Raw genomic sequence first — 27,537 nt, 5'->3', positions numbered from 1 at the left:
TCCTAAAACTTCCTTTCTCCTGGATGGCAAACTCTCAGTTGACTTTATTTTCTGAAACAACAACAACAACAAACCAAAAAATCAAAACTAACTCTCCCCGGCAAAAGCTACTGCTTACCCTTCTTTAAAGCTCCCAGCCTTTCAAGCTGAACAGTGTGCAGTAGAACTTTCATCGACATCTCATTGTGACCCTCATTACCGTCACCATCGGCCCCTCGTGGGAGCCAAACAGAACCAAAGAGGTCCCTAGCCCCTGGCCTATATAACCTGCCTCACCTGACTTAGCCGGTTACGGTACCACATACAGAAGGAATATACTAGTGGCTCAGAATGCCAGCCTCGGGGCCAGATTGCCCGGGTTCATGGCCTGGCTCTGCTATTTACTAGCTGTAAGATCTTCAGAAAGTAATTTAACTTCCCTGGGCCTCTATTTCTCTTCTGTAAGAAGGAAATTGTAAAAATATAACCACTTCATAGGATTATTGTGAGAATTAAATGAATAAATGTAAAGCTCTCTGAACAGTGCTCAGGAAATATTAGCTATTAATAAAAGTCATGGACACAGCACACCCCATCTTACAGTTGCTATTAATTGAATGATTCCATTTAATCCTGCAACAACCCTGGGTGAAAGATGTTGTTATCCCCATTTTTCAAATCAGGACATTGAGGCTCAGGTCATCACCAGTTAGCGGCAGAGGTGACATCAAATGCTGTGGGCTTGCCCACTTTACTGTGTTTCCTCAACACAAATATGCCGGGCAGCCTGGGCAGGTGAGGTGAATCTCATGACCCACCAGAGAAGGAGACGAGGGAGGATGGGTGTGACGGGTGCCTCAGCTACTCTGTCCAGGTGGGAACACATCAAACTGAGCCATCCCCACTCTCCCAGCCAGAACCTGGAATGCAGCCCTGACTTAAGAGTTAATCATTTCATCCTCTGTTGGTGGCTTTGAAACATCCACCTCCAGGGCACTCCCCACCCCAAGCAAATGCTGAGCATACAGCTGGGTCCCCACCCCAAGCAAATGCTGAGCATACAGCTGGGTCTGGGGGTGGTGGTGGTGGAGGGGTGGGAAGAATAGCTGACCGAGATAGCCTCCAGCAGGGGGACCTTAAACTAGCAGCTAATTGGCGAGTGCTGCCCACTAGGTGCAAAGTCCCAGGCTAGTAAGAGACCCTGAGACTAGTGAGCCCTATCCCTGTTATTGGGTCATGTGTGATCGATGGAGAGACAAGACATTTGAAGGCAATAGAGAGGAGGGCACACTGCACAATGTGTTTGAGGCTGAGCCAGGTATGGCAAATAGATTTTATCTTGGTCACTTACTCTGATAGACTGGAGGTGGCAGCCTGGAGCCCTGTGTTGAGGATTCTGAGACCTATAGAGGCTCACTTGGGAAGTACTGAGTAATTAGTCATGACTGCCATGGTTCTGGAGTAAGGAGAGTCAGCATGTGCCATGTCTGTCTATTTTCTTTCTCTGAGCTAAATGTCTGGCATGGCCAGGAAGTTCTGCAGGAAGCCAGAGCAGGGAGAGAGCCCATTTTGGGGTGGGGAGTTTGGGAAGGCTTTCCAGATGGCATTGGGGCAAGTCTAGAATGATTAGGAATGAGCATTTTTCTGAGAGTGTCAAATTGTGAAACTATGCTTAAGACATATGACATGATGTTTCAGATGCTTTGACTTATTTTCCTATCACCTTCCTCTGAGGACTGGCTACTTAATGAGGTCCTCAGTCTGGTTTGGAGCTACCAGCTGATTTTAAGGCCTTTGGAGAAGCTGTAAAACTTTAGAAACTCCCTTTGGCTTTATGTATGGTAAATATTGCTCTGTATTTAAAAACACAACAAAACAAAACAAAACACAAAAAACCCAACAACGAAAACCCCTACCCCTGGCTCCTCTGATACCTGGTTGTGCAGCCTTCGAACCTGTTTTCTCGTCTGTAGGGTGAGGGCACTGGACTCGAGTCGCTCCGAGGACCTTCCCGCTATTAACTCCCCACATAATCAGTCATTTTCTCAATTCATGAAACAAGGAGTAGTTTTAGGATGGTCACAGTAAAGTCCTGGCTGCATATAGGGCACCTGGATCTAAAGGTTGTTCATTTACTGAGGTGCAGGCAGCTGCAATCTACACAGGACACTCTACCGCAGGCCATATCCTTCAGGACACACATACATCCCCTTTAAGAGCCTGCTCCCATCCTCGTCCCAGCATTTCAATCCTAGGGGACCCCATCCAGAGCCCCAATTTCTTAGCCACTGCTTTGATCTCTGCCCTAAATGCTCCTCTGGAAAGAACCCAATAAAGGGCCCCTGTACACATGCTATAAATGTGCAACAGTCCTGCTACGATGGTTGTTATTATTATATTTAGGGATGAGGGAGTCTGCCTGGGCTTCCTCAACATTCACCTTGAAGGTGGCTGCTGACACCCCTTGCTCCCCCTTGGCCTGCAAATGGATTTGGCTATTTTAAATTCCACTCCCGCCTCTTCCACTGCACACCCACTGCCCAGCCCTAGGTGACATCTGATTTCCTCCATTTGGGACATTCCAGTTTCTTTCTTCATAGCAAGCACATCAAGTAACGGCAGCTGGAGGGCTCATTAAGGGTCCCAGACCAGGAGAGAGGAACTGATCGAGGAACAATTGGGGGCTGAGGTCTGGAAGCCACACTCTCAGCTCCCCACAAGCTGGCCCCCCGCCCTATCCTCCTCTCTCAGCTCTGACCCTCCTCTCCCAGTGGTTTGGCCTCTCCAATCGTGGCCTTCTGGTCACATCTGCCCCTATCTCGCCTCATTCCAGGCTCCTCTCCTACTGGGTCCCCTCAGCCTTGCCTTTCCTGCCAGCCCCCTCTCATCCTGCCTCACGGATACAGTCTGTACCCCAGCACACTGCTTTCCACGCTAGGGTGGGCGGTGTGCATGTGCTCCTGGATTCCTGCTTCCAGACCATTGTACAGACTGCGCGCCTCACTGGAAGGCCTTGCCCAATGCCCTTCTTCATTTTTCAGGGAGTGGTCCAGGCCTATCTGCCCCTAGTCTGGATTGCCTGCCCCAGAACTATGGGAGACCTCCATGAGCACTCCTGTGGTCCTGAGCATGGCCTTTGGTGCTGGCACCTGTTAGTGCATTCTTTCATCTGCCATCCCCTGAGAGTCTCACAGCATCCCTGAGAGGGAGCCAGGGCCTGGGTTTTGTGGAGAAGAAACCTGAGGCTCAGGGCGGGATGAGGGGATGGTCTGGGCCCCTATGCTCACAGGGTGCCTGTGTACCCTTCCAGAGCAGGATCCCCTTGCACATCCATTTCATAGGATCATTCTTTAAGAAATCCATGTTCTCCTCTCTTCTCTGCATTTTCTTTTCTCCCAGGGGTGTCCATCGGTCCCAGGTCTCTCTTCTCTGCCTCACCCCTTCCTCACCTTTGCCTTTTGCTTTGAACTAAGAGAACATACCTCGAAAGGAAAGGCGTAGGGTAGAGGAAGGGCCTCAAGTTGCTCTGGGGCACCTTTGCTGGCCCAGAAGGGTCTTGCTCCTGCCATAGCGCTATCCCACAGAACTTTCTGTGATGATGTGTATGTTCTATATCTGTGCTGCCCAGTCTGGTAGCCACTAGCTACAGATGTCTACTGAGCACTTACTTGAAGTATAGCTAGTATGACTAAAGAATAAATTTAAATTTTTAACTTTAATTAATGTAAATATAATAAGTCACATGTGACTAGTGTTTGCTATATTTGGACAGTACAGTCTTTAGTGTCCTTCCACGGAGAAGATGCCTCACCCAGGAGATGCCCCCTAGGGCCATCTCTGCACAGATTAAGCCACCGACTCCTGCCACCCACACAACAGCTCTCTCCCTCGGTTCCAATACCCTTTGCTACTGACCTCAGTTTCCATCACTGCATCCACTCACTCTTCTCTGAAGCCCACTGGCACCCCTAGTCTGGGTCGCAGTCCCTTCTGGCCTGCACTAGCCCCCTATTTGGCCTCCCTGCTCTGCTTTAACCTCTTATTCTAGGGCCATAGCTGCCCTCCTCCAGAGCCTTCCATGGCTCTTGCACAGACCTAATTGCCTCTAAGGCTCTCTCGACATAGGCTACCTGTCTCTCTGCAGCCATATCTTCTACCACTCCACCCTCCCAGCCCTCCAGGGTCTTGGACTTCCTTTAGTTCCCCAAAGCAACTCCCACCCTCTCTCCCTGCCCGCCCTCTGGCTTCCAGCCTCCAAAACTTATTCCCTTTGCCCCTAAAAACAAGGCTCTCATACTCATTCCCTTTTGCCTGGAAAACTCCTATTTGTCCTTTAAGTTTTTGCTTGAAAATCACTTTCCCAGGAAGCCGCCACCATCAGGTATGTTGCATGTTCGTTCATACAGTTCCCAGGCCTCCTCTGCTTCCATGATTATAACATTTTTCACACGACCTAAGTCACTGCCCCTTTTATTCCTTGCGTTTTATTTGCCTGTAAGTTTAGGAGGACAGAAGTGTGTCCGCACTGCCTGACCCACAGCTGGTTCTCAGGAAACGTGTGCTGAATGAATGAATAGGAACGGACAAACGAAAGTGGCAAGACAAAGTGGAAAGAACACGACATCTCACCATGTGACGCTGAATAACCTACTGCCTCTCTCTGCGCCTTAGTTTCCCCATCTGTGAAATGAGGTCAGTTCAGATGGGAGATCTAGAAGTCAGTGGGGTGAACATGAAGCTGCAGTTCGAAGGGGAGGAATCAGTATGTCAAATAACACTGTCAGCACCAAGGCCCTGACAGGCTGTCTTAAGCAGAGGAAGCAAGGATCTGGGAAAGGGCCGGGGCGTGCCCTGGGCAGCAGGAAGGGCCAGGGAGGAGAAAGGATGGTAAGAGGAACTAAGCAAAACTCCAGGGTTTGATGCTTGTTCCTCAGCAACCAGGGCCCCGAGATTCCTGGGTGAGCCCTCACTGCCCTCACATCCTCTCCACTGCACAGCCAGTCCATGTGCACTCTGGTCCAGCCCATGAAGGCTGCCTGCTTGCACTGCTGAGCCTAGAGCCCCCACCCCCAGGCCCAGGGGACCGTGGCAGCCTGACAGAATCCCTAGAGCCTGGAAGATCATAGAAATGAGCTGACGGCAGCAGTCATGGGTGCACCACTAGCACCAGTAAACTTGCCCTGTGACCACCCTCTCTGCTCTGGCCCTGTGACCTCCCTTTCCTTGACCATTCTGGAGAACTGCTTTGGCGGGTACTAGCTTCTGCCTGGTAGGGGCACCTAGGAGGGGCCTGGCTGTAGGGAATTGGTACATCATTCCAGAATGGCTACAATGCCACTACAGTTAGAGCTGGGCTCTGATGCTTGCCCACAGCACCACCATTTTGTGAGCTCAGAGGTGTCAGGGAATTTGCCCCAGATTGCACAGCTTCTAAGTAGCAGAGTGGGCATAAAACTCAGGCCTGCTGGACCCTACCACCTGGCCCTTCACTGTTCCACACAACTTCTTACTTCTTACCAAGAGGCCCTCTCCCAGTTTTTCCCATGGAAACCTTTCATGGCCAGCCTCTTCCAGGACCTCTTCCCAGACTGCTGCAGCCATCACCTGCAGGTCCTCCCCTTCATCTGTGCCCTGGATCCCCAGTGCTGTCCAGATTCCCATAAGTCACCAGGCCTCATTCTCTCACTGCCCAGACTTCACTGGTGGTGCCAATGAGACTGAATGTCCCTCCTTCCTTGAGTGGGTGGGCCTTTTTACGTACACACGAGATTGTCATGGCTGAGATATTAGTGGCTTTTAATCCACTTCTGTTCAAGAACATTTTGGGAAGAGGAGAAAGCTCAACATCCCTTCCCCCAGAAAAACACACTAACACAGAACGTTAGGGGACCATTCCAGGGGGCAGGGAATAAGAAACTCTGCTTAGAAAGAAAAGGGTATGCAGAGCCAGGGCGACCCACATTTAGGCCCCAGCAATCTGGGTCAATGAGCAGGGACCAGGACACCACCGTTGCAAGGACTGCCCACTCTGCCCCCCTCAGCCCCTTAGATGACTCACTCCTCAGTCTCTCTTCCAAAAGCAACGTTGGCAATGAAAGTCAGGTAGTACCGATCCTCAAGGGATAGATGGGGAGGGCCTGGGGGCCCAGTAAGCCTCAGCCCGGGGCCGTGGGGCACACGTCCCGCCGCGTGGGCGCTGGGCGACTCTCACATCACCTTGGCAGGGTGCGTGCAGGGAGGGAGAAGTGGAGCTTAGCCGCCTCCGCGCGCCTGGAGCGCCTTCTTATCTCCACCTGCCCGGCGCGCCCAGGACGCTCGCCGCGCAGGACGCTGGGGGCCCCTGCCAGAGGCAGGAGCTGAGGGGACAAACGCGCACCGCTCAGGTCCTCCGCATTCCCAGCAGGGCAGAGTCGTTCCCCGCCCCCAACCCCTCCTGCAGACCACTCGTGCGAGTTCTGGGGCGCACGGCGCGGCGCGGATAGCAAGCGCCCGCGGGCACTGGCTGGTGGAGAGTTTGGAGGCTGCGCGAGGGGACGCCGCGGGGAGGGATAAAAGCCAGCAACAAAGAGCACAGACCTCATCCAGCAGTTGGTTGACTTGTCCCAAAATAGCCGGCTCCATTTGCTGCTCTCCACGCTCCGCTTCCAGGCGCAGCACCCGGGCCTGCAGCTCGGCGGTCCGAAAGTGGGCGAGCAGGCTGAGAGCCAGCGAGCAGAGAGCCAGTGCCAGCAGCCCGCAAGACCCGGGGCTCGGCAGCCGTGCGCAGCAGCGCTCCGCGGGCGCCACTGCCAGCGCCACCGTCCCGGGCGCGCCCAGCTCCCCAGGGCCGCGGGCACCCGTGGCTGCCGCTTTGCGAGCGCGCTCCGCTACCATCCCTTCGCGACTTGAGAACCAATAAATAAATAAATAGAATAAATAAAGGCGAGGGCCGCTGCCCAAAGGCGCGATCCGAGCTGCGGGGCAGGGGGAAAGGGGTTGTGTTGCTGGAAAATGTCCCTTTCCTTTGCTCCCGGCAAAGAGGATGGAAAAATTAGCAGCAGGAGGGGGGAAAGCCGAGAAAACACAACCAGCGGTAATCGGGGTACGCCCAGGTGAGAAAAAGTTATTTCGAAGAACGTTCCAAGTCCAGGAAAGTTAGGGGAATCTGGCCGGCTCCCCTTTCTCCGCCCCGTCTTTCTCTTCAAGTATTTGCAATCTTCGAGTTGCTTCTGCGCTGCCGGTGCTTCTTAGTGTCTCGCGTCTCCCAGGCGAGCCAGTTTCAGTCCCGAGGCAAAGGGGTGCACATGGAGGGCTCCATGGGCAGAGGTGGGTCGTGGCCGCTGCAGAGGAGCGCTGGGGCCGATTCCGGCGCCTCTGTAACTTGACACACTAGCTGCGGCTGCACGGATCGGATGAGCAAACCGTGCTACTTCCCAAACTAATCTCTCCCGCCCCCTCTCCCTCCACCTCCGCCCCTCTCCTCCTCCACCTCCTGCGGGGCTGATGGCTTGGATTTGTTTATTTATGCAAACTCGCCCGGGGTGGGGGGCGTGGTGTGCAGGGCCCGCTGCCCCCACCCACCGGGCCCCAGAGCCCCTCTCCCGTGCTCCCTGTCCCCTTTGAAGTCACACTTGGGGTTATTTATAGGCAGGAAGGGGGTGTGGAGTGGAGTTAGGGCTTCACTTCTCTCCCTTTCTTTGGGTTCACATCAAGAGCCCTCTTCGCCTTCCGCAGAAGTCAGGGGGCCAGGCACCGCTCGGCTTTCTGACAGGTAGGCAAAGTCAGCCTTTGGGATCCTCCAAAGAGCCCGGTTATTGTCGGGTATCTAGATGGATCTTCATGTCCTGAGCAGGACAATCTGAATCCTTTCGCTGCCATTGTCCCCGGATCCCCTTTCCCCGCCTCCGAAACTCGCTCTACCTTGGGCTCTGCACCTCCTGAGTCCTGCAGCTTCTCCAGCTCCTTTGGTGGGACTTCATTTCCACAACCACACCTTTATTCCCCCGTGACAAGTCGGACCTCCAGGGGGCAGCAGAACTGGTGCCCTTTCTCTCTTTCAGGACCAAGACATACCAAGGTACAGAAGAATAAAAACTGAGCAGAAGGGTTCATCCAGGGTATCCAAGGAGGCAGGTCCTGCTGCCTGCCAGCCTTGACCCCTCCCATCTTGCCTGCCATTGATCTGAGACCCATTCAATCCTTGTGCTGTCAGAACAGCCTTGCCTCAACCATCCCAGCTATCACAGGTGAACAGTTCTCACACAAGCTCTTACCCATCCCTGTGAGAGCCTCACTCCCTCCTGCTGTCATTTCCTAAGTCCCAGTAGAGAAAAGCTGCCTGAAGGGCATTTTGTAGTTTCCTCTCTTCGTTTGTCACCTCTCCCACTTGAAGTAACATTTGTAATTAAGAGAGTTTATCTCCTTGGGCCTTCCTGCAAAGAGGTGGTGGGATTGAGTTTATAGAGAAAACCTATTTCCCAGGAACAGCCAGCAGGGGATAAAAGGCTGGTCTTTGAAATATGAAATGGGGATGGGGGCGACAGGAGCGTTGTGATTCCATTTTATAATAATAGGTGGTGCCACCTTCACATTCTATATATTGACCTGATTTGTCTTAATATGTAGTACAGTATCACAGCACACCTAAGTGTGGCTTATTTGATAAGGTGACACAGTAACATATTATTTATAAATAATAAGTATTATAACATTGTCTGCTGGGTCAGTCAGCCGCTATGGAGGACTATAGGGATAGAAAATGATGCTGTGGAAAGGGCTGGTGGCCAGGAGCTCTGGATCAGACTTAGCTCTAGCATTTCCTTAATGCGGGACACTGGGTAAGTGGTAAGTGTGCCTGTTTCCCTTCCCTGCTGTGAGGTATCTCAATTGGGCTGTACAGAGTAACTCCTAAAAAACACAGTAGTGTTGAAGACCACCAGGGGGCGCCAGAGAATTTCTGCACCGAGAGGTACTGTCGGGATTCAGGGACTTTGATTCAGGCCCCCCGCAATCCCCCTCGCCATCCCTCCATCCTGCAAGGGTAGTGGAAATGCAGGAACTGAATTGGGGGTTAGTTTCATCCTTCCCTGTCTTACAAGCTGATCTTTTCTCTTTCAGGACCTTGGGGGCCCTCAGGAATGCTAATGCAGTGAAACCTAAAAGGTTTGGGGGCAGCGCATCCTCCGTGACTGGGAGCTGAAGGAGGAGGATACCATGCTGGCCTGACCGCAGCATCAGAAATGACATGCCCAAACCCTGGACACTTCCAGGGGGACTCTGGAGTCAGAGAGACCCAAGTATAAATCATAGTTCTGTCAATGTCAGTTACCTAATGTCTCTGAGCCTCTGTTTTCTCGTTTATAAAATGAAAGAACTTAAGCTTGGGAAAACTCATTGAGGTAATGCATGTAAAGCACTTAACACAATGCCTGGCACATAGTAGGCACTCAATAAAGGGTATCTGCTTGCTTCTTTAGGCATTCATGGCTGCTAATGCCAGCTAACATACAGTCACCCCTGGGCTCCCAGCTGTAAAACGGGAAGAAATTTCAACCCCAAGAGGTAGCAAGTGAGTCACAGCCCCCCTTTCCATAACTGATAGCTGGGATAGCAGCTCGTGGGAGGCAGGCCTTAGCCTGAGTGGGGGACCCCCGTCCCCAGATGTCCTGTCCTTCCTTTATGCGCTGTCTGAAATTCTTACCCTGGGGATTTCTCCCTTCCTGTTAAGCAGTGCCCACCCCAGGCAAATGTTACAGGGTAATTGGATTTATCTTGAAACCTCTTTCTGCAGAAGTGGGCCTAGAGTCGGGGGAGTGAAAAGACCTGCTTTCCAGGAGCTTAAAGTCTAGCAGGTAAGATAAGATATATTCAGAAACAACTGCCATAAAAAACAGAAGAGCGAAAATCCACAGAACAGAGTAAAGGCCATAAGAAGGTGCTTTGGGGGTTACCAGGAAGAAAGGCAGACATCCTGTGGCTCAGGAAGAGTCCCTAGGAAATAGGGTTTCTTGTTTGTAACTAGAAGACAGAGGGCTTCCAGTGGTAACCCAAAGAGTTCGACTTCAATCTGGGGTCACGGTTATGCTCCTAGATAAAAATGTATATTCTGGATACCAGAATAAAAAGCTAAGAAAAGAATGCCCCTATGTATACAGGCTGTACTGTACCTGAAGCATTTTCTGTGTTTTTCTGCTTCCACGTATTCATTCCTGCTGGACCCTCTGCCAGGAAGTCCATCTTTCACTCTCCCGTTCTCTGCACCTTAATATCCTGCCAATCACTCCAATCCCAGTTTTATGAAGTGAACCCCACTTCTCTGCATCTCACTGTGGCTTTGACAGGGTCGACCTCTTTCTTCCCAAAACCCTCACCAACTCGGCTCCTGAGACCCCACTGCCTGGTCTACTTCTTTCTCTTTGGCTTGATTTTCAGTCTTCTCTGAAGATTCCTCTTTCTCTCCCCATGTCAAAATGGTGGTCACATCTTCTCAGGACTCTGTCACAGAGTCTCTGCTTGGCTGTTCTACCCATAGCTCTTAACCTGGCTACATGTCAGAATCACCTGTGGAGGCCACAGGAGCATGGACACCTGTCATTTTATCTGCCTTGAACCTGTTCCCCTTTCTCATCATAACTATAACCCAGTTTCCTTTGGGAGACTCTCCTGCTCTCATTCCATATGGTTCTGATGGGGTCGATCCCATACCTGGCTCTAGGGTATGCAAACTAATATAACTAATGTAAGCTAATTAGCAGCTCCATCTCCTCTGGCCGTAGATAGGTGTGTGGCCCATTCTGGCTCATGTAAATCGGGCTGGAATGATTGAGAAAGGAAAGCTATTTCTTTCTGAAGGGCTTTTCAAAAGAACATCGACTGTTGCTGGGGGCATCTTGCCAGTGTTCTTGAAGATCCTGCCTGAGAATGAGGCCAACAAAGGAGGCAAGCCAGAGACTGAGTCCCGAGGACATTATTTAAACTCTTGGATCAAACTATGCCTGAAGCTCATCCATGCCTGCACTTTTCAATTACAAGAGTCATTTTAGCTCAAGCCAGTCTGAGCTGGGTTTCTTCTCTTGTAACTGTAACTCAGAGTTCTTCTCTTGTAACTGTAACTCAGAATTACAGTTAGGGCCTCACTCGATCTTGCTGAAGTCAGAATCTCTTTGTGATAGGAGTAGGGGCACAGGGAAGCCCAGGTTTCCATCCTGGAAATTTATAGACGCTTCCAGAGGGACTGGGATGTCCATCCAAGGTGGAGAGTTACTGCATTGTGCCCTCCCCGGGGAGGAACTTGTCCTCCTGAGCTCCAGTTTTTCTCTCTCTGATGAGGACTCTCCCATACAAACCCACAGCCTGCATCCCCATCCCCAGAACTTCTCACTCACGTCTCCAGCTGCTTCCTGGCAGCTCCGTTTGGAGCTCCCCACCCCCCACCTCACCCCAGTCAGTCTCTCCTCACTCTGCCTCCCTTTCTTTCCCTTGGCATGTGGTGTCGGCGTCATCCTGTGCCTCAGACTGCATGATTGCCTTCTCCTCGCCCTTACCTCCTCATCCGGTTGGGACCAAGTTTTGTGAACTCCACCTCCTTGGTTTCTTTCAGATCTGTTCCTCCTTTCGGGTTCCTCTGTTCCCGCTGCCTGCCCCATGCCTAGCCTTCAAACAGGCCCTACTCTCTCACGTAGAAGCCACAACTGGGAAACCTAACCCGAGGAGACCCAACCCCAGGACCTACTAGAGTGTCCCCCAGGCATTGGGACAGAATGTCCTCCCTGTTCCTTATTTCTCTCCCAGGCTTTATGATCACTGGCATGATAGGCTTGCCTCTCAGTTCTGCTTCGGATTCCTGCGTATAGTGAGCAACAAGATAAAAGGGGCCTGGGATTCTGGTGGCTTTGTGGAGTTGAGCTGCCAGGCAAGCCTAGACTTTCATGTGAATGAGAAGTAAACTATCTCATTTGAGCCACTTATTCTGGTCTGTCTTGTGCAGCTTAAACCACGCCCTATGACCTGTGTCTGTCCCCTCCCCTAAGCTGTGAATTTCTAGAGAACAGAGGATGACTGTGTTCATCTCGGTATCTTCGGTACTCGGAACAGTATAGATGCCCAAGAAATGGTGGTTTGAATGAACGAGTGAGTGAATGAATGAATGGATGGGTGGATTCTAGTTCTGGCTCTTTCTCAATTATATTACTTAACGTGTGGATCTACTTCTACTCATGTAAGATTTAGAAATTGATGGGCAAGGAAGGGAAAGGAGAACTGGAATGTATGAAGGTCTTCCTAGCTCAAAAATTCATCCACTCAGCAAATCTTTACAGAACGCTTTCTAGTGCCAGGCCTTGAGCTTGTGCTGGTGGAGGCTAGTGGTAGAGACCTACAGGGATGAGTGCTACAATGCAGGATATAGATGGTGCTTGGGGAGCACAGAGGAGGAGCCCCTATAGGCTTGGGGGTTGAGACTTGAAGGATAAGCAGAGTTAGTCAGAGAAAGGGGTGCAAAGAGGGCATGTCAAGCAGAGGGACCTGTTTGTGTAAGTGCCTGGAGGTGAGAAAAAGCATGGTGCTTTGGAGAAATTGTGAGTGCTTCGCTGTGGCTGAAATATGGAATGCGAAGGGAGAGAGATGAGGCTTATACTGAGGAGGTGGGCAGGAGCTGGGCAGAATAAGGTGTTTGGATTTTGTCCTGAGGGTAAAAGGAGTAGGGGCACAGGCTGTGAGGGGCTAAGCTCCTATGCTGGGTGTTGGGAGCTACTGACCTGAAGCAGATGGAGATCCCAGAGACCATGAACTGAGGCCAGGCTTGGAGGAGAGATAAGATGACCAAGGCAGGCATTCTTTTGGGCTCAAGCCCTCATCTTGCCTTATTACGGGCTCTGAAATTAAATTGGTTTGCCCCAGAAAGAGGACCGTAGCATGCAGTTTCTCTGGGGAGAATTTTCTGGGTGTTGGGGGCCAGTCCGAGGCTCTTGCTTGGAGTTGCGAACCAGACATTTGGAAATGCCTTTCCACTTGTCCCCACTTCCTTCCTACTCAGCAATGCCAATCAGTTCAGTTCGTTGGCCGCTACTCTGCAGAGCAGGGGATGGAGGTCAAAGGGCAGGGGCTGCAGATGTGCGGGGGAGGGCCAGCCTGCCCAGGAGGCTTTGGGAGCCTTGTTAACTGGGGCCAAAACAAACTCTCTCATTAAGAAGAGAGCAAAGCCAAGTGTGGAGGCTGCGCTGATGAAAATGCTGGGGAGCATCTTTAGCAGACCGAAAGGCTTGAGGAATTTGGGTGCTTACGGTTTCAGGCCATGAGCGATTATATGCACATGTGTGGAGGTTTGATACCAGCTGCTATCTATCTAGGGTCTCACTATATATACTTGCCTTTATCTGCTCTTGTGTTTTGGTACATATGAGATCATGCACATTTCTGCATACACATACAAACAGGCATATGCATGGGAATGCAAATGCTGTGGGTGACCAGGGCTGCCCCATAGTACATGTGGACCGGCTCCAAGCCACTCCTTGTGTGTGTGTGTGTGTGTGTGTATAGGTGTGGGTGTGTGTGTGTATAGGTGTGTGTGTAGGTGTGGGTGTGTACCCATCCATGTGCCCAGAAAGGAGTGTATGCTAGCCTCTATGTGTATAATCTGCTTTGGTCTAGATGTGTATAGAAGAGTATGTACATGAACGATCAAGACCCCAAAAATGTCTAGGAGTAATAGTGGCCATGACCAAGGACAGTATTTCAGTCATCTATACCTGTGTAACAAAATTCCCAAAACTCGGTGGCTTAAATAGAATGATTTATTTTTTCTCACAATTCTGCGAGTTGACAGGGTTCAGCAGAGTGATTCTTCTACTCCATGTAGTGTGGATGAAGTCACTCACGTGGCTGCATTGTAAGAACTTGGCTGAGGCTGGGACATTCAAGATGGCCTCTCACCCTTCAGAGCCACTCTAGGTGGCCTCTCATCCTCCCATTGCCTACCCTGAGCTTCTTCACAGAATGGTGGCTGGCTTTCAAAGGGAAAGTTCCAAGAGGACATGTCCCACTGGGCAACTGCTTATGATACCTCTGCTTCTGTGACATTTGCTAATGTAGCAATGGCCAAAACAAATCACATGGCCAAGCCCAAATTCAAGCCCAGGGAACTAACCAAGAACCTGATTCTAGGATGTGTACTCCATTGGAAGTCACAGATGTAACTGTTTACCCCAGACTGGGAAGAACGGCTGGTAGTGTGGGCTAGTGAACCTGTCTATGGAATCACTTAACCCTGAAAAGTAGGATTTGGGGAATGTTGTGGTTAGGAAAGTCTATGCCCAGCTCTCAACCCTCGTGCTCTGACCCTACCCAGCCAAGCTCTCTCCTGATGACTTCTTGCAGGAGCAGCTGGAAGCCCCAAATAGCCCACAGCCCTCTGGCCTTGGTTGAAGAATAATTCAGCAAAAGTCTCAATCTTTGCCTCATTCCAAGGTCAGTCATGGACAGCTCTGGGATCCAGTTTCTGCTTTCTTAAGGACTATTCTGAGTGGTTTCAGGAGCGGTTCTACTATTTACCAGTTGTGTGATCTTGGACAAATTATGTAGCCTCTCTGAACCTGTTTTTAAAATCCTACATATGAGGAAAACAATCCCTATTTCCTAGGGCCATTGTGAGGACTGGGTGCTATGATGCATGCTAAGTGCCACATAAGTACTCAATGTGAGACCACCACAGCCATTCAAGAACTGCAGAGACTAGAGATGTACAACAAAGACCAAATGAAAGTTCATGCCTCCTCTCAAGCCCTGTGTTCCCGCAGCTGAGAGCAGGGACAGTGCAGGTCATCAATCCTTCATTCGGACCACACCTATTATTGAGCAAAACCCAGAGTCAGGGGCTCACAGAGCTTGCAGTCCCATGGGCCCTCTGTAGGGACCTACAGGCATAGGAAAGAGACCAGCAATGCCAGGCAGCATGAACTGAGTGCCAAACAAATAGGCAGATGAATAGTGACTCAGGACTTGGAGAAGGGGAGGTGGGTGGAGACTTGGAGTTGAGGTGAAATGCAGGAAGCCTTTCTGGAGGGGGTGAGTCCTGAACAGGGCCTGGAGCATGGCAAGATCCAGACAGAGGAGAGAACTGGGAGGATAGAGCAGACGATACAAACTTTTGTGGTCCATACTTGCCCAGGATGCATCATGTGACAGCCTAATCCCCAGCATCCCCAACTATCTGTCTCTTCTCAGGTGGCACGGTCTAGTCATGCTTGGCGTACATACTAACACTCCCATTCCCACACCACTGACAGACATCACTAATCAATTACAGAACTCCTCTCCCAACACTTTCTCTCTCTCTCTCTCCTCTCCCCTCCACCCCGCTAAGACTTCTCAAAGCAGGAGACTATTATCAATCTATTGGGGTTAGCACTTGGGGGTGAAACCATTTTGCTGACTCAGATTGAGATGAAATAAAGCACTGTATTTGAAACTGAAACTCCGAGTTCTGGCTCCTACATCTATAAACCGTGTGTCTTTCAGTAGTGTCTTAATCTCTCTGGATCTCAGCCTCCTGCCTGGGGCAGGAGAATATTAATTCCTACTCAGGGGAATACCAAAAGACTCAAATGAGATCATGTGCGCAAGGTTCTAATGAAGTACAAAATCCAGAAAAGATGATGGTGATGGTCCTGCGGCAGCCAGATGTCAGAAAGCTGGAGCAAATGCATCCATTAGGGCCTCATTTGCAGCTCGTTGGAGGAAGAACAATCAGTTCAGCAGTGAGAGTGAGACGCAGACCCTCCGAGCTGTCAGCCCATGGAAACAGGGCTCGGAATCTGGGCCTCGGTGCAGAAATGGTGGAAGGGTGCCCCAAGAATGTGCTCGGAGAAGCAGCCCAGGACTTGAGCTCTCCCTGACAGGCAGGAAGAGCTGTCGGAAAGGCAGAGAACTGCGGGTTAAGACAGATGTTTTTAGTTGATGACAGATGGGTAATGAAGAGCACAATTACTTTACCAAAGCAGATCCCTGTTTACCAGCATCTGAGAACTACAAGTTATGGTGTGGTATTTCTGTGTGCTCTCCTGTTCCAGCCCTCCACCAGCCCCCACCACTGTGGAACTCTTTGTCTTGACCATGAACTCAGTCTTTGAGCCTCTTCTTAGGATCAGCTCTCCTGGTTTGAAGTAGGAAGAATCCCTAACCCTTGCCCAGAAGAACCTTTATAAATCTCCCCAGGTTCCACTGGTATATACACCTGCAGAAACCGAGCACAGAGAAGTCAGAATGTGGCCCAAGGTTACACAGCATACTAGTGGCAGAGTCAGATCTGAGCCAGTTCCCTCCCCTATCAGGCACCCTATAGCCTCCAGGTTCAAGCTTAACCCAATGTCTGGACTGTAGTCAATTGCCAGCAAATCCAGAAAAAGTTCTGTTCTCCCTACAGAGCTTTGCTCTCTCTCCTTCCTTTGCCAGCAGTAGCTGTGAAAGCAGAACTTGCCTGGAACATTTGTTCTGTAAACCTCATTACAAAGGCTTTTTTTCTTTCTCTTTTTCCTAAAAGCTATTGTTTTGTTAAGGTCATTTCTGAAGCCTAGGGATGGGGGGTGGGGTGGGGGAAATGCCCTGTTTGTCTTTCCTAAACACCCCGCCCCCCAATCAGGAAATGAGGGGTCTTGCTTTCCTTGAGTGATCGGTTCCTGACATTAGCTCGCCACTGACAGTAAGATTGGCTGTAGATATATATGAACTTGAGTCTTCCCTCGGCTTTATAAGGCTCTGAGACAACATCTGGAAACAGATGTTTGTTCAAAATGGAGCAGAAGCAAGAGGCATGGGGCCAAAATGCAGAAGGCAGATATGCTGAGGGCTTGGCAGGCTGAGGGCCACGGGCTGGTGTGGGGGCTTTGTCTATTTTAAGGAATGGCTCCTCCTCTGGGATGGATACAGGCAATTGCCACACTGGGCCTGCCCAGGGAGTAAGGCCAGTGCTCAGAGGTGCTGGCTTCTGTCCCCTCAGCCTCCCTCTTTGCTCCCATTCCGTAGCCAAGGACTAGGAGGAGTCCAGCTCCTTGAACATGTCAACTTTCTTGCTTCCCAGAGGTGGAAAATTCTCAAAAGGCTGGAGATTTCATCAAATTCAAAATTGTTGGGGTTCCGAATGTGAAACTCAGAGCTGGGCACATTAAAATTCTTAGGAAAAGCGTTATGATGGTGGTAGTGGCGGTGGTGGAAACGGTGGTGACGATGCTGATGGCGGTGATGGTTGCGGTAAAGATGGTGGTGGCGGTCGTGAATGGGATAGGTGGATGTGGATACAAATTAGGGTACCCACCTACTCACCAGGTTTCTCCCAGTTGCCACATCCATGTTTGACACTTGACCAAGCTGGGACGATCACAAGAACAGACATTTCTAGCCATTGTGATCGGCCCAAAGGGTGACCAAGCTGAACCAATCAGGGACCTTCCTTAAGGTTTTTCAATCTGAACTTGGGAGATGGAAATTCTTTCACTTTGGGATCACTATATAGTCAAGATGTAAATCCCTGAAGCTCGCAAGGACAGGGGTCTGTCTACAAAGAGAGAATTAAATGTAAAAAAGAGAGAAGCAGAGATAAGAGATGAAGAGAAAGAAACCATCTTCTTGGTGTTTCGGTTTTTGGGTGTGTGAACCATAACCCCCCCATCCTTCTCTCTTTTTTTTTCTTAATCTAGTTGAGTTGGGTTTCTTTCATTTGCTACCAAAAGGTTCTGACCGACCCTGAGCAGAAGGCGATCATGGCTGTGTAAAGATGATAATGCGAGAGGGAGCCTAGTAGTGATGATAGTAGAGATCGCAATGAAAATGACAAAGACAACATCGGTGATGGAGGGGTTATGATCATGCTATGGAGCTGCCAAGAATGGAAGTGGTGGTGATCATGGTTTAGATTAGATGGTGACATTGATGGGAACGATATTGGTGACAATGATGGTTATCATGTGATTGATTACGGTGATCACAGTGAAGATGCTGACTTTACCAGTCTAATTTGGGTATATATCTTAGAAATAGGCCCAAAAGACCCAGGAAACGACCATTAAAAAAAAAAAGAGGAGGCAGGGGAGAACAAATTTTTCCAGATTGTCAAGTGCTGTCCTTTCTCTTAGCTGGATAAATCTTAGCTGAACCTGGGCCTGGAGAGGAGGGTCACAGATGGTACCCCATAGAACTCCATCACTGTATTGGAACCTTCTGGAACAGAAAGGTCCCTAAACCCATTGGGTCTTTTTGAGAATGCCAAGGACTTCCAGGGATTCAAACAGGCAAGATGAACTTGGGGTGAGACAGCAAACATAAAAAAGCACAGCATCTCGTTTCTGACCATTTATACTTTGTATATATCTGTGACTGTTTGTCATGGTCTATTTGGTGAAAATGAGTTACTTTGGAAGAATAATAGCAACTAATTTTTGTTAAGCATTCACTATGTTTCAGAGACGGTTCTACGTGCTGTATATATATCATCTTGCATGATAAATTCTCACAACTCTAGGTATTTCTAGTCCCCATTTACCAAATGAGGAAACTGCAGTAGAGCGAGGTTTTGTAACTCACCCAAGGTCACACTGTTAGGAAGGCAGCATGGGAAACCAGGCTGTCGGGTCTCCGGGTCCCACTCCCGACTCATTATAGCCCACTGGGAAATGTGCTCAAAGTGGAACTGCCTCTTCGTACCCCCACTCCAGCAGTGCTTCTGATCGAGTCCCTTCCCCAGGCGCCTCCCCTTTCATCCTCTTCCACACAAAAAGGCATTTTCCAGAAGGAAGCCTAATGCCAAGCAGGGGGAAGTAAACTTCCATAGGTCCCCTGCAAGAAGCCAGGGAGCTAACTGGTGCTGCCATTGCCCCCATGGAGAGGAGCTCTGATGGAGAAAGGCTGAGTTATTGGGAAGGCTCCACCTCTTCCATGGAGTTCAGTTCCTTCTCCCAAACAGAGGGCTCTTGCCGACAGTAGTGAGGCCAGAGCTCTAGGGTTCTGACTCTGGCATACGACTGTAGGTGTGGCATTGGGGTCAGAGAAGCGTGTGTATAATTCTCTCTTCACCACTGTGGGCTGGTAACTACCTCTCTGAGACTTTATTTTCTCCCTGTAAAGTGCAGATAATAACTTGTATTCTCTAGGGTTATCGGGAGCATTCAACGTGTAAAGCACCTCGCCCTGTGCCTGGCACATAGTAAGCATTTGATAAATGTCAGCCACAGTTGTTGTAATGGTATTTTAATTCTCTGGACTTTAGTCTTCTTGTCATTCTCCTCATCCATGAGCAAGATTTCTGTTCTGCTAAAAGGAGATTCTTCTCTTCTAGGAGGGAAAAATCAAGTAGCTGGAGAAACCCAGACCTGACTTTAATACAGGAGGGTCAGTACTCACCCCGAGCTGTCTCCTCCCCCAGAAGTTATAGATCCCTGTGGCTGGATTTTTAAAAATAAACACATGCCATTTCCACAATGGAAAATTTTCTTTTTTAAAAAAAGAAAGAAAACATTCTCCTGTCTCTCTGTTGGCTAAAGCGAGCTAAGATAAATGAAGCCTTTTACACAGACGCAGAAGTTCCAGCTCCAGGCTCCACCCTGATAGTTCTGGCTTTGTTGGAGTTCCCCACAGCCTGGGGAGCACCCATGCCCAGTGCCCCTGGAGGCCACAGGGGCTCTGCAGTGGAAATGTGGTCTTTGGGGGTGGGGGTCTCGCTCCCCTTCTTTTAGCTTTTTCTTCTCAGTGGTGCCCCCTGCCGGCAGCCAGCACCATTGCACTCGCTAACGCCGTTTATCTATAGACTGTGAGATGTTGGGCACCTCACCCTTAGGCCCTGACAGGTGAAAATACTTGCCAAGGTGACTCAGCAAGTAAATGACAGAGCCAGGACTAGAGGGAAGAGTTCGGTTTCCTGGCTTAGGGACTTTCTCCCACACCTGCCACTCTGCCCCATCAAATCACATGCTCCAAAATTTCTGACATCGATTTGTTGGTCTGGGACATGGTGAGAAAACCTCTGAATCTGGAGCCAGAAGCCGCAGGCTCCATCCAGCCCCATTCTTCGTCCTCTCTAACCCTATAAATCAGATTTACTTCCCTTATGGTCCCGAGTTGGTCGTCCACAGTTCCCAGGGCTACATGCTTTCCATTCATATCCTGCCAAAGAGAAAGAGCATCTTATCTTAGCATTACCAGAAAAAGTCCTAAGATTCATTCTAACTGGATTAGTTCAGATCACATGCTCAACCCTGGACCAATCCTAGTTGTGAATCATTATCCCCAAACAGAAAGCAGGGCTACTGGGAGGAGCACCTGGGACCTAGAAGGCGACCAACAAGTGTCCACATGGCTCATGGTACTTGGACCCCTTGACCTTTTTATCAGTAAAAAACACATCTAAAAACTAAAAAGTTTTGAGATTCCTCACAACTGCTGTAGAGATGTGAATGCTCCAAGGATTCTATTCATCCATGTAGCATGGATTATGGGCTGCCAGTTTTGTGGTGCTCTCTTTAGTTGTGTGGTAGTTGCTTGTTTTTATTATAGCTCATGATCTCTTTGCCCTCCTCGTGGGACCAATACCCCAGATTTCCGTTGAGGAACAACCTGTCCCTCCAACTCTCTGTCCATGTAATTTGAATAGGACCATGTGACCTAGGATTAGCCAATTACTGCAATTCTACCTTCTTGGCTTCAGTGATTGGTTCAGGGATAGACACTTGACCCAATCTGATCCAATGTCAACTAGGTCCTGGAGTTTGTTTCCCATAACTGGGGGAGGCAAAGCAACTCTTTTCTGCCAAGTTCGAATCTGGGAAAGTGTAGCTTGGAGCTGCTGACAGACATCTTACTGAAACTTAGGGCCTGAAAACGAAGACAACTGGAAAAGAGTAGGACTGAGAAATGGACTAAGACTGCTTCCTAGTGACAATTTGAAACCTCAGAACAGTGTGTACCTAAAGCCAGAGCTATCTTGGATTTTTCAGGAATATGTTCCAATAATTCTTTTTGCTCAAGCCTGATAAACTGGGTTTTCTGTCATTGACACCCCAAAATGTTCTTACTGGTAGAGTGTGTGTTTGAGTTACCCCCATCTTCACCCACCCCGGGCTAAAAGAATTGTGTGCAAAGCCCAGGCTTCCAACAAGGAAACTGTTTCCCTGCCAAATGCTTCTGCTTGGGGGTGTCAAAACATAAAGCCTGTTGAGAAAAAACAGTTGTCTATAATGGGTCAAAGTCACATTGTCAGGCCATCATTACTTTGATCATGACTGTGAAATGTGGAGAAAGAGGTGCTCCAAAAGGAACAGAAGAAAAAGGCAGGCAAGATCCCACCCTTACAGAGTCATCTCAGGGAGCGCTCTGGGTCGCTCCCTGGGGAAATTAAGTCTGGCTGCTGAGAATGTTTCCCAAGAGAACATGCACGGCTTTGCTGCAAATTCCCACTCAAGCCCTTCCTCAAATGGCTAAATAATCCAAAGAGCTTTGCTATGTACTTTTCATTCCACATACTATTTGCTCTGCCTGCCTGTCCTAGCCAACTAAAGACATTTTTCTTGTGGAATTCTAGTTAATGGAATCCCATAACAAGTGGAACCATGTGTCATATGTCCCACTGTGTAGTCCAAATCAGCAGATGTCACTGAGCATCTTCTCCTGCCAGGTCCAGGTTCAGTGGGGCCCTCGGAAAGCACTGTTGTGAATTAGATGCAGACCCTGCTCCTCTAAGATCTCAGAGTTGGAAGAAGTAGGATGTAAAAAAAGACAAGCTGTTACATAAGGCCGAAAGAAATAAGAGCAAGTGAGCTGGAGTCGAAGCTCTGTGTTTGGAGAATGTGAAGGAGGAGAAGTGCGGGGGAAGGCAGGCATGGCAGGAGTCACAGGGTCTGCCTTGCCACTTGCCCTTCAGCAGTGGAGGACCCTCATGCTGGGGAGAGAGGGAAGGCTTTCTGGGAACAGTGGAGAAGACATAGAATGATATAAGGCCACTTGTTCATTTTTCCTCCCATCTTCTTAGGCTGTGTTTCTGCATTTAAGCTCAAAAGGGGCTCATGAAAACATCACACTCAAGGGGTTAACTGTCGAAACTGAGACTTCAGAGTCACGTGATAACCCTTGTCCTGAATTAATTTCTTGCTTTCTTGGCCAGGACCCACCTTTCTATGAGCCAATCTGGCAAAACAAAGCCAAGAATTGTATGTCCTGTAGCATCGTGGTAGTTTCTAAGCCAGCCTGCTACATGAGCACACACTGGCGAATATTACAGCAACAAACTTTATCTGTCACAAATTAGCCATATTAGATCATAAATGGGTGGTCGTTACCATTTCCACATTGTAGGTAGTTGGTTTTTGAGCACAACAGATTTGAAAAAAGGGGAGAAATGAGTCTGTTTCCCAAAGAGGTGATGATAGGTGGGGGTGAGCTAAATGAAGATATGGCCCAGAAAAGAGAAAGGTAGGTGAGAGGGGTGGAGCAGATATAGGAGTTCTGTTTGGGAGCATAGACACCGAATATTTATTAGATGCTTAGTAGCTCTGCTGTGTGGCTCGGGACTGCCATTCAACCTCTCTGTGCTTTATTTAGGAGGTATACAAAACTTTGGAACCTCTGATAGTGGTGATGATGTATTAGTGAAAAAATACTGCATAATGAATCATGCAAAACTTGATGGTTTAAAACAACAATTATCATTATTTCCCACAGTTTATGTGGTTCAAGAATTCAGGAATGACTTGGCTAGGCATGTCTTGTTTGAGGTCTTGTGTGAGGTTGCAGTCAGACTTTGGTTGGGGCTGTACTCATCTGAAGCCTTGAGGATCCACTTGCAAGGTGGCTCAATGGCTTTTGATGACAAGACTCAGTTCTCCTCCATGTGGTGTCTCCACAGGCTGCTTGAGTATCTGCTTGACATGGCTGCTGGCTTCCCTCAATGCAAAGGATCCCAGTGATCAAGATGGAGGTTGCAATACCTTTTATGATCTACTCTTGGAAGTCACATATTATAATTCCTGCTGTGTCCATTTGTCATAATACTGATTCAGAGTGAGAGGAGATTACCAAAAGCATTAATGTCAAAAGGTGAAAGGCTAACTACCACACTGTTCCCTCCTCTGGCCCCCAATGATGCATGAGCCTCCCATATGCAAAAATACACTCACTCCTTCCTAAGGCCCCCCAAAGCCTTGTTCCATTACAGCATCAGCTCAAAGTCCAGAATCTCATCATCTAAAACAAGTCCAGGTATGGCTAAGGCTCTTCGGGTGTAGTTCTGTAAGTACGGTTTAGTTAATGATGGAGCTTGAGGGACCAGGAGGCATCGAGAGTAGGGTGGGGTGGGGAGCAAAAGATAGGGGGATTATATTCATGTAGCATGGGTAGGGCAGAGGAGCTCACTCTCTATGCATGAGCCTGAGAGGTGAGACAGACGATGTGGCCAGGGAGAGGGAAGCTGGAAGATCTGAAAAGAACAGAAAGACACGGTGCTTTAGGGCTCCCAGAGCCTCCCATTCAGTCATCACCAAAATACAGAAAGACCTCACTTATGCCTCCAAATGGACTTGAAATAAACTTTCTCTTTAAGAGAAAGAGAAAAATAAAACAATAACTGAAAGTTGTTATTATGAATGTATAGTAAAATCATCCCCATACCTCCAAATGGCCTGACACTCCTAGGGTTGGATACACTGAGCAGGATGTTGATACCCACAGGGCTAATTGAGGGTCTCAGAATGATTCTCCAGTGTCAAAAACAATTCATGACACTTTGCTTATTGAGGCATGAATAGGGGCTCAGACATGTGGAAAAAAAGCATTTCCCAGCACAGGTGGGAGCAGAAAGGCCCAGAACATTCAGATGAGTACATGGTCCCTTATTTAGATATGAGTGGAAGGCTAGGACCCAAAGAGAAGCAATTTGGGGACTAATCTCATGGGTTGTTTCCTACTGACAGAGATAAGGCAGGAAATACAAAGGGCTTGGTGAACACTGGTGCTCCCATTACTGGCTGTGTGTCATCTTGACGCATCTCTGGGCCTCAGTTTCCTCTTCATCAGAATGGTGACAACAACATCCTGCCTGCTTGCCTCACAACGTTGCCTGTGAGATGCAAATAAGACAATGTCTGTAGTCACAGTTGCCGTGTATCGCTGGGCATGTTGTTCACTGAATAACTGTGTCTAGCCCAAGGCATGAGTAGAGACTGAATCAACCCATGTTCCATGTAACAAGTTGTGGGATCATGGGGCTGCTGAGCCTAGAGAGGCATCTTTTTCAGAGCCCAAAAGGGGCCATGTGAGCTAGTAGATCTGTCTGCAAATACCGGATCACAAGTTGTGTGAGGTATAAATGTAAAGGGCAGCCGGCATCACCCTGGTTGGCTTTGTCCCTAGTGAGAGGTCCTGGGTTGGATCTGGAACAGAAATCATTGTTCCCTCCACCCCTGTAAATAGAGGAGGGAGAGCTGGACAGAAAATGAAAATGAGCATTCACCATTCTCCAGCAGGCTCATACGAGCAGATGTTGGGTGGTTTCTTGCCTCCTTGGGCCACAGCCTCCCTGTGCAGGCTACAGGGGATGGGGGCAGGGTGAGGCAAGACTGGTCAGTCAGGCTGGAAGGCCCTGTAAAAGGAAGGAATGAGCAGTGCCTTCCTTTCCTGTGGGAAAGAGGGGGACTCTCACTGGGAGCAGCCTCCGTGAACACATTCCAGGTTCCCATGGCCTCTACTGCTCCTGGGAGAAATGATCCAGGGTAGGGGAAATGGCTGCAGGAGAAGCAGAAGCCAGAGGATAAAAAGGAAAAGAGGCTTGATCCTTCCCCTCACACATCCCCTTTCCCTCTGTCCCAGCACCCCGACCTCGGAGCTCTCTCTCCTCCCCACCCAGTGGCCCATCCTGAGACCCTTATCCTCAGCTCCTGCGGAGGGTGGGACAGAACTTCCACCACTCTAGAAGGCTGGAACTCTTGCCAGCCCTGTTCCCAGCCCACTCTGCCATGCTGGCCCGATTTATGCTTCTCTCTTCATTCCTTGGCTGCAACCCATGCATCTTATAGTGACCTAGGTCACTACCTAGGTCCTTACTCTCTCCTGCCCCCTCTTGCCAAAGACCATGACAGCTGACTTGCTCATTTGTGCAAGGGTGTGGGGGGAGTGGAATGATGGGAACAGCATCAGGCAGTATGAATTCCAGTTTATCAACTCAGGTACGACAGAGACAGAGCTGTCTCTGTTCTTTGCTCCTCTATTTCCATGTCAAGGCCTTATTCTGCCATAGTAGTAGAGGTGTCATCACAGCCAATTTGGAGTCCTCTCCTTTTCCATGGTGGCATCTAACTTTCCAAAAGCTTAAGTAGTATCCAAGCATCTGGTCTTCAATATCATTTGTGAATTCCATCACTATGCCTGTTCTTGTCCATTGGTTTCTGAAGGTTGCAACAGAGAAGGTCTTTGTCCCCTTTCAGGACCCCTGATGTCTTTCTTCATTAATCTCCTGCCACTTTTGGGAGTAGCAGGTGAGTCTTATTTTTCAGGGCCATTCTGGTGTGTGGGAAATCTCTACAAGGCTGATTAAGACCTTGCTGTTGGAACATTCCATGAAGTCATTTCTCTTCCCTGGGGTCTTGGCGTTTGCCAGGGCTCTCTGTAATAGAACCCAGGTGCCCTCTGCTCTCAGGTCCTCCAAAAGTCTCTAGTTCCCTCTCTGAAACCACCACTGTCTGTGCTCTTGTAGCTCCCGATTCTCCCCTGCTCTTTATCCTCACCCCCAAGATGGAGCTTCTTTTTCAAATCCAAAGGATTAAATCATTGTTCAGGCTCGCATTGTCTTCCAAATTTTACCGGCGTAAGCTATTTCTTCTGCCTTATTGCTCAAGAGTTTTCAACTCAAAGCCAGGAGATTCTGTCCCCTACTTTCTGAGGTCACACATTTCCCCTGAGACAATGACACAAGGCAGAATTTGGGTTGAGCTTAGAAGAAAAGGAGCAAAGTATGGAAGGGGGAATATCAGAGGGGATGGAGAACATTGGTTAATAGTTCAAGACACTAACTTGAAATATAGTCAAGGATCCCCTGAAATTCAGAGGTTGAAGTGATCTATAAAGTTAATGCCACTAGTCACAGACAGATACAGAATGAGAATCTGAAACCTCCTTTTGCGTGTCAAAATTAAGGATAATGAGAAAAACTATAAGACTGCTAGTTTGAACCATCATAGGAGAGAAAGAACTAGAAAAATTGCCATCAATTACCCACAAGCATTGGGTGGTTGTGAGCTGCCTGGCACTTGGGGCACTCAGGAAGGAGCCACTGGGCCGCGTCACAGCCGAATCCCAAGAACCATTGTTTTCTTGGAGGAAGTCTGGAGGAGAAGGCAGTTCTAGTGAGGGGTCAAAAAACTGTGCCACATGAAGGAGGATGAAGAAATAGGGAAGAAATAACTCTGAGGGTCTGTCAGGTGGGAGAAGGACTTGTTCTGGGACTCTCTGTAGGAACTAAGAGACACAGGGAATCAATTAGACTCCTGCTCGGCTGAAGGAAAGACCTGTAGATTTGTCTGAAAATGGAAAGACTTTCCTTAGAGAGAGTGAGTTCCCCCATTGGTGGGATAATGGAAGAGAGGATGGATGAACCCTGGATGGTGAGACAGACCCTTGGATAGAATGTCCAATGAGACCTCAGAGTTTCCTGCCCTGCTGAGATGTCATAATTCTTCCCACCCTTCTTGATTTCAATCCCACTAATCCATACCTCATGGTAACTCAAACAGGTGCTGCCTGAAGGTATCACCAACCATGAAAAATGAGTTTGCTGAGAGATAGAAACTGAAATTAGATCACAAGAGAAGGTCTTGCCCTGCCCATGAGAACAGACTGTTTCCAAGCCTTCCTTCATATGTAAGCAATCACCATGGTAATTGACATCATTGTTCACTCTCAGCTCACTGGGATCTTGCTTCCTACTCTTTCTGAGAAAATTGAGGCCATCAGGTATGAATTCTCAATTCCCAGGTGTCCTCACCCTCAGGTCTTGTGCCAGCCACTCATCTTGCTTCCCTCACTGCAGCCTCAGAGGATGAGGTGGTTCTCTGTTCAAAGCCAGTCACCCACCTGTATCTTTGACTTCCAATTCCCCTGCCTCCTCCAAGAGGCTCCCCCATCAGTCATCTTTCCCTCTCTTGGATCTTTACCTCTCCCACTCCACTGGCTGCTTCTCTTCTGCCTAAAAATATACTCAGGCCTCTCACATCCAAAAACTAGATCTTCTCATATCTTCCTCTAGCTTCTGTCCAAATCTCCCTTCTCTTCTCATTAAATCTTCTCAAAAAAGTAGTCCACACCTGCTGTTCTCCAATTGCTCACCACCCATCCAAAATAACCTCAGTTCTCTGTAAACTGATCAACTAAAGTTACTCTTAATCACTCTAAACGTTCTTAATGACCCTAATTGACAAATCCAATGGAATGTCTCAATTCTTAGCTACTGTTTTCACTGTTTTATAGAAAACTATCAAACACTTCTGGAACACTCTCCCTTGGCCTCTGTCATATCACCTCTCAACTCTTTCTGTCTTCTACTTCAAGGTAGCC

At 49.0% G+C, this 27,537-nt stretch overlaps 1 protein-coding gene across 11 annotated transcripts in view; it reads right to left on the bottom strand.

Moving 5' to 3' along the window:
* The window catches only part of COL13A1 (collagen type XIII alpha 1 chain), a 141,655-nt gene extending 134,254 nt beyond the window's left edge, over window positions 1-7,401 (bottom strand). For all 11 annotated transcript variants that reach the window (XM_039872000.1, XM_039872003.1, XM_039871995.1 and 8 more), the window contains exon 1: window positions 6,556-7,401. In XM_039872000.1, coding sequence (XP_039727934.1) covers window positions 6,556-6,852 — 297 coding nt within the window. In that variant the 5' untranslated portion in view covers window positions 6,853-7,401. The remainder of the gene's footprint in view (window positions 1-6,555) is intronic.
* Between the last annotated feature and the right edge of the window lie 20,136 nt (window positions 7,402-27,537).

Source organism: Pteropus medius, unplaced genomic scaffold (genome assembly GCF_902729225.1).
Source record: "Pteropus medius unplaced genomic scaffold, Ma_sr-lr_union100, whole genome shotgun sequence".
NCBI classification, from domain to species: domain Eukaryota; kingdom Metazoa; phylum Chordata; class Mammalia; order Chiroptera; family Pteropodidae; genus Pteropus; species Pteropus medius.
The sequence above is the reverse complement of the archived record's forward strand: the minus strand, read 5'-3'. Positions and strand labels throughout refer to the sequence as shown.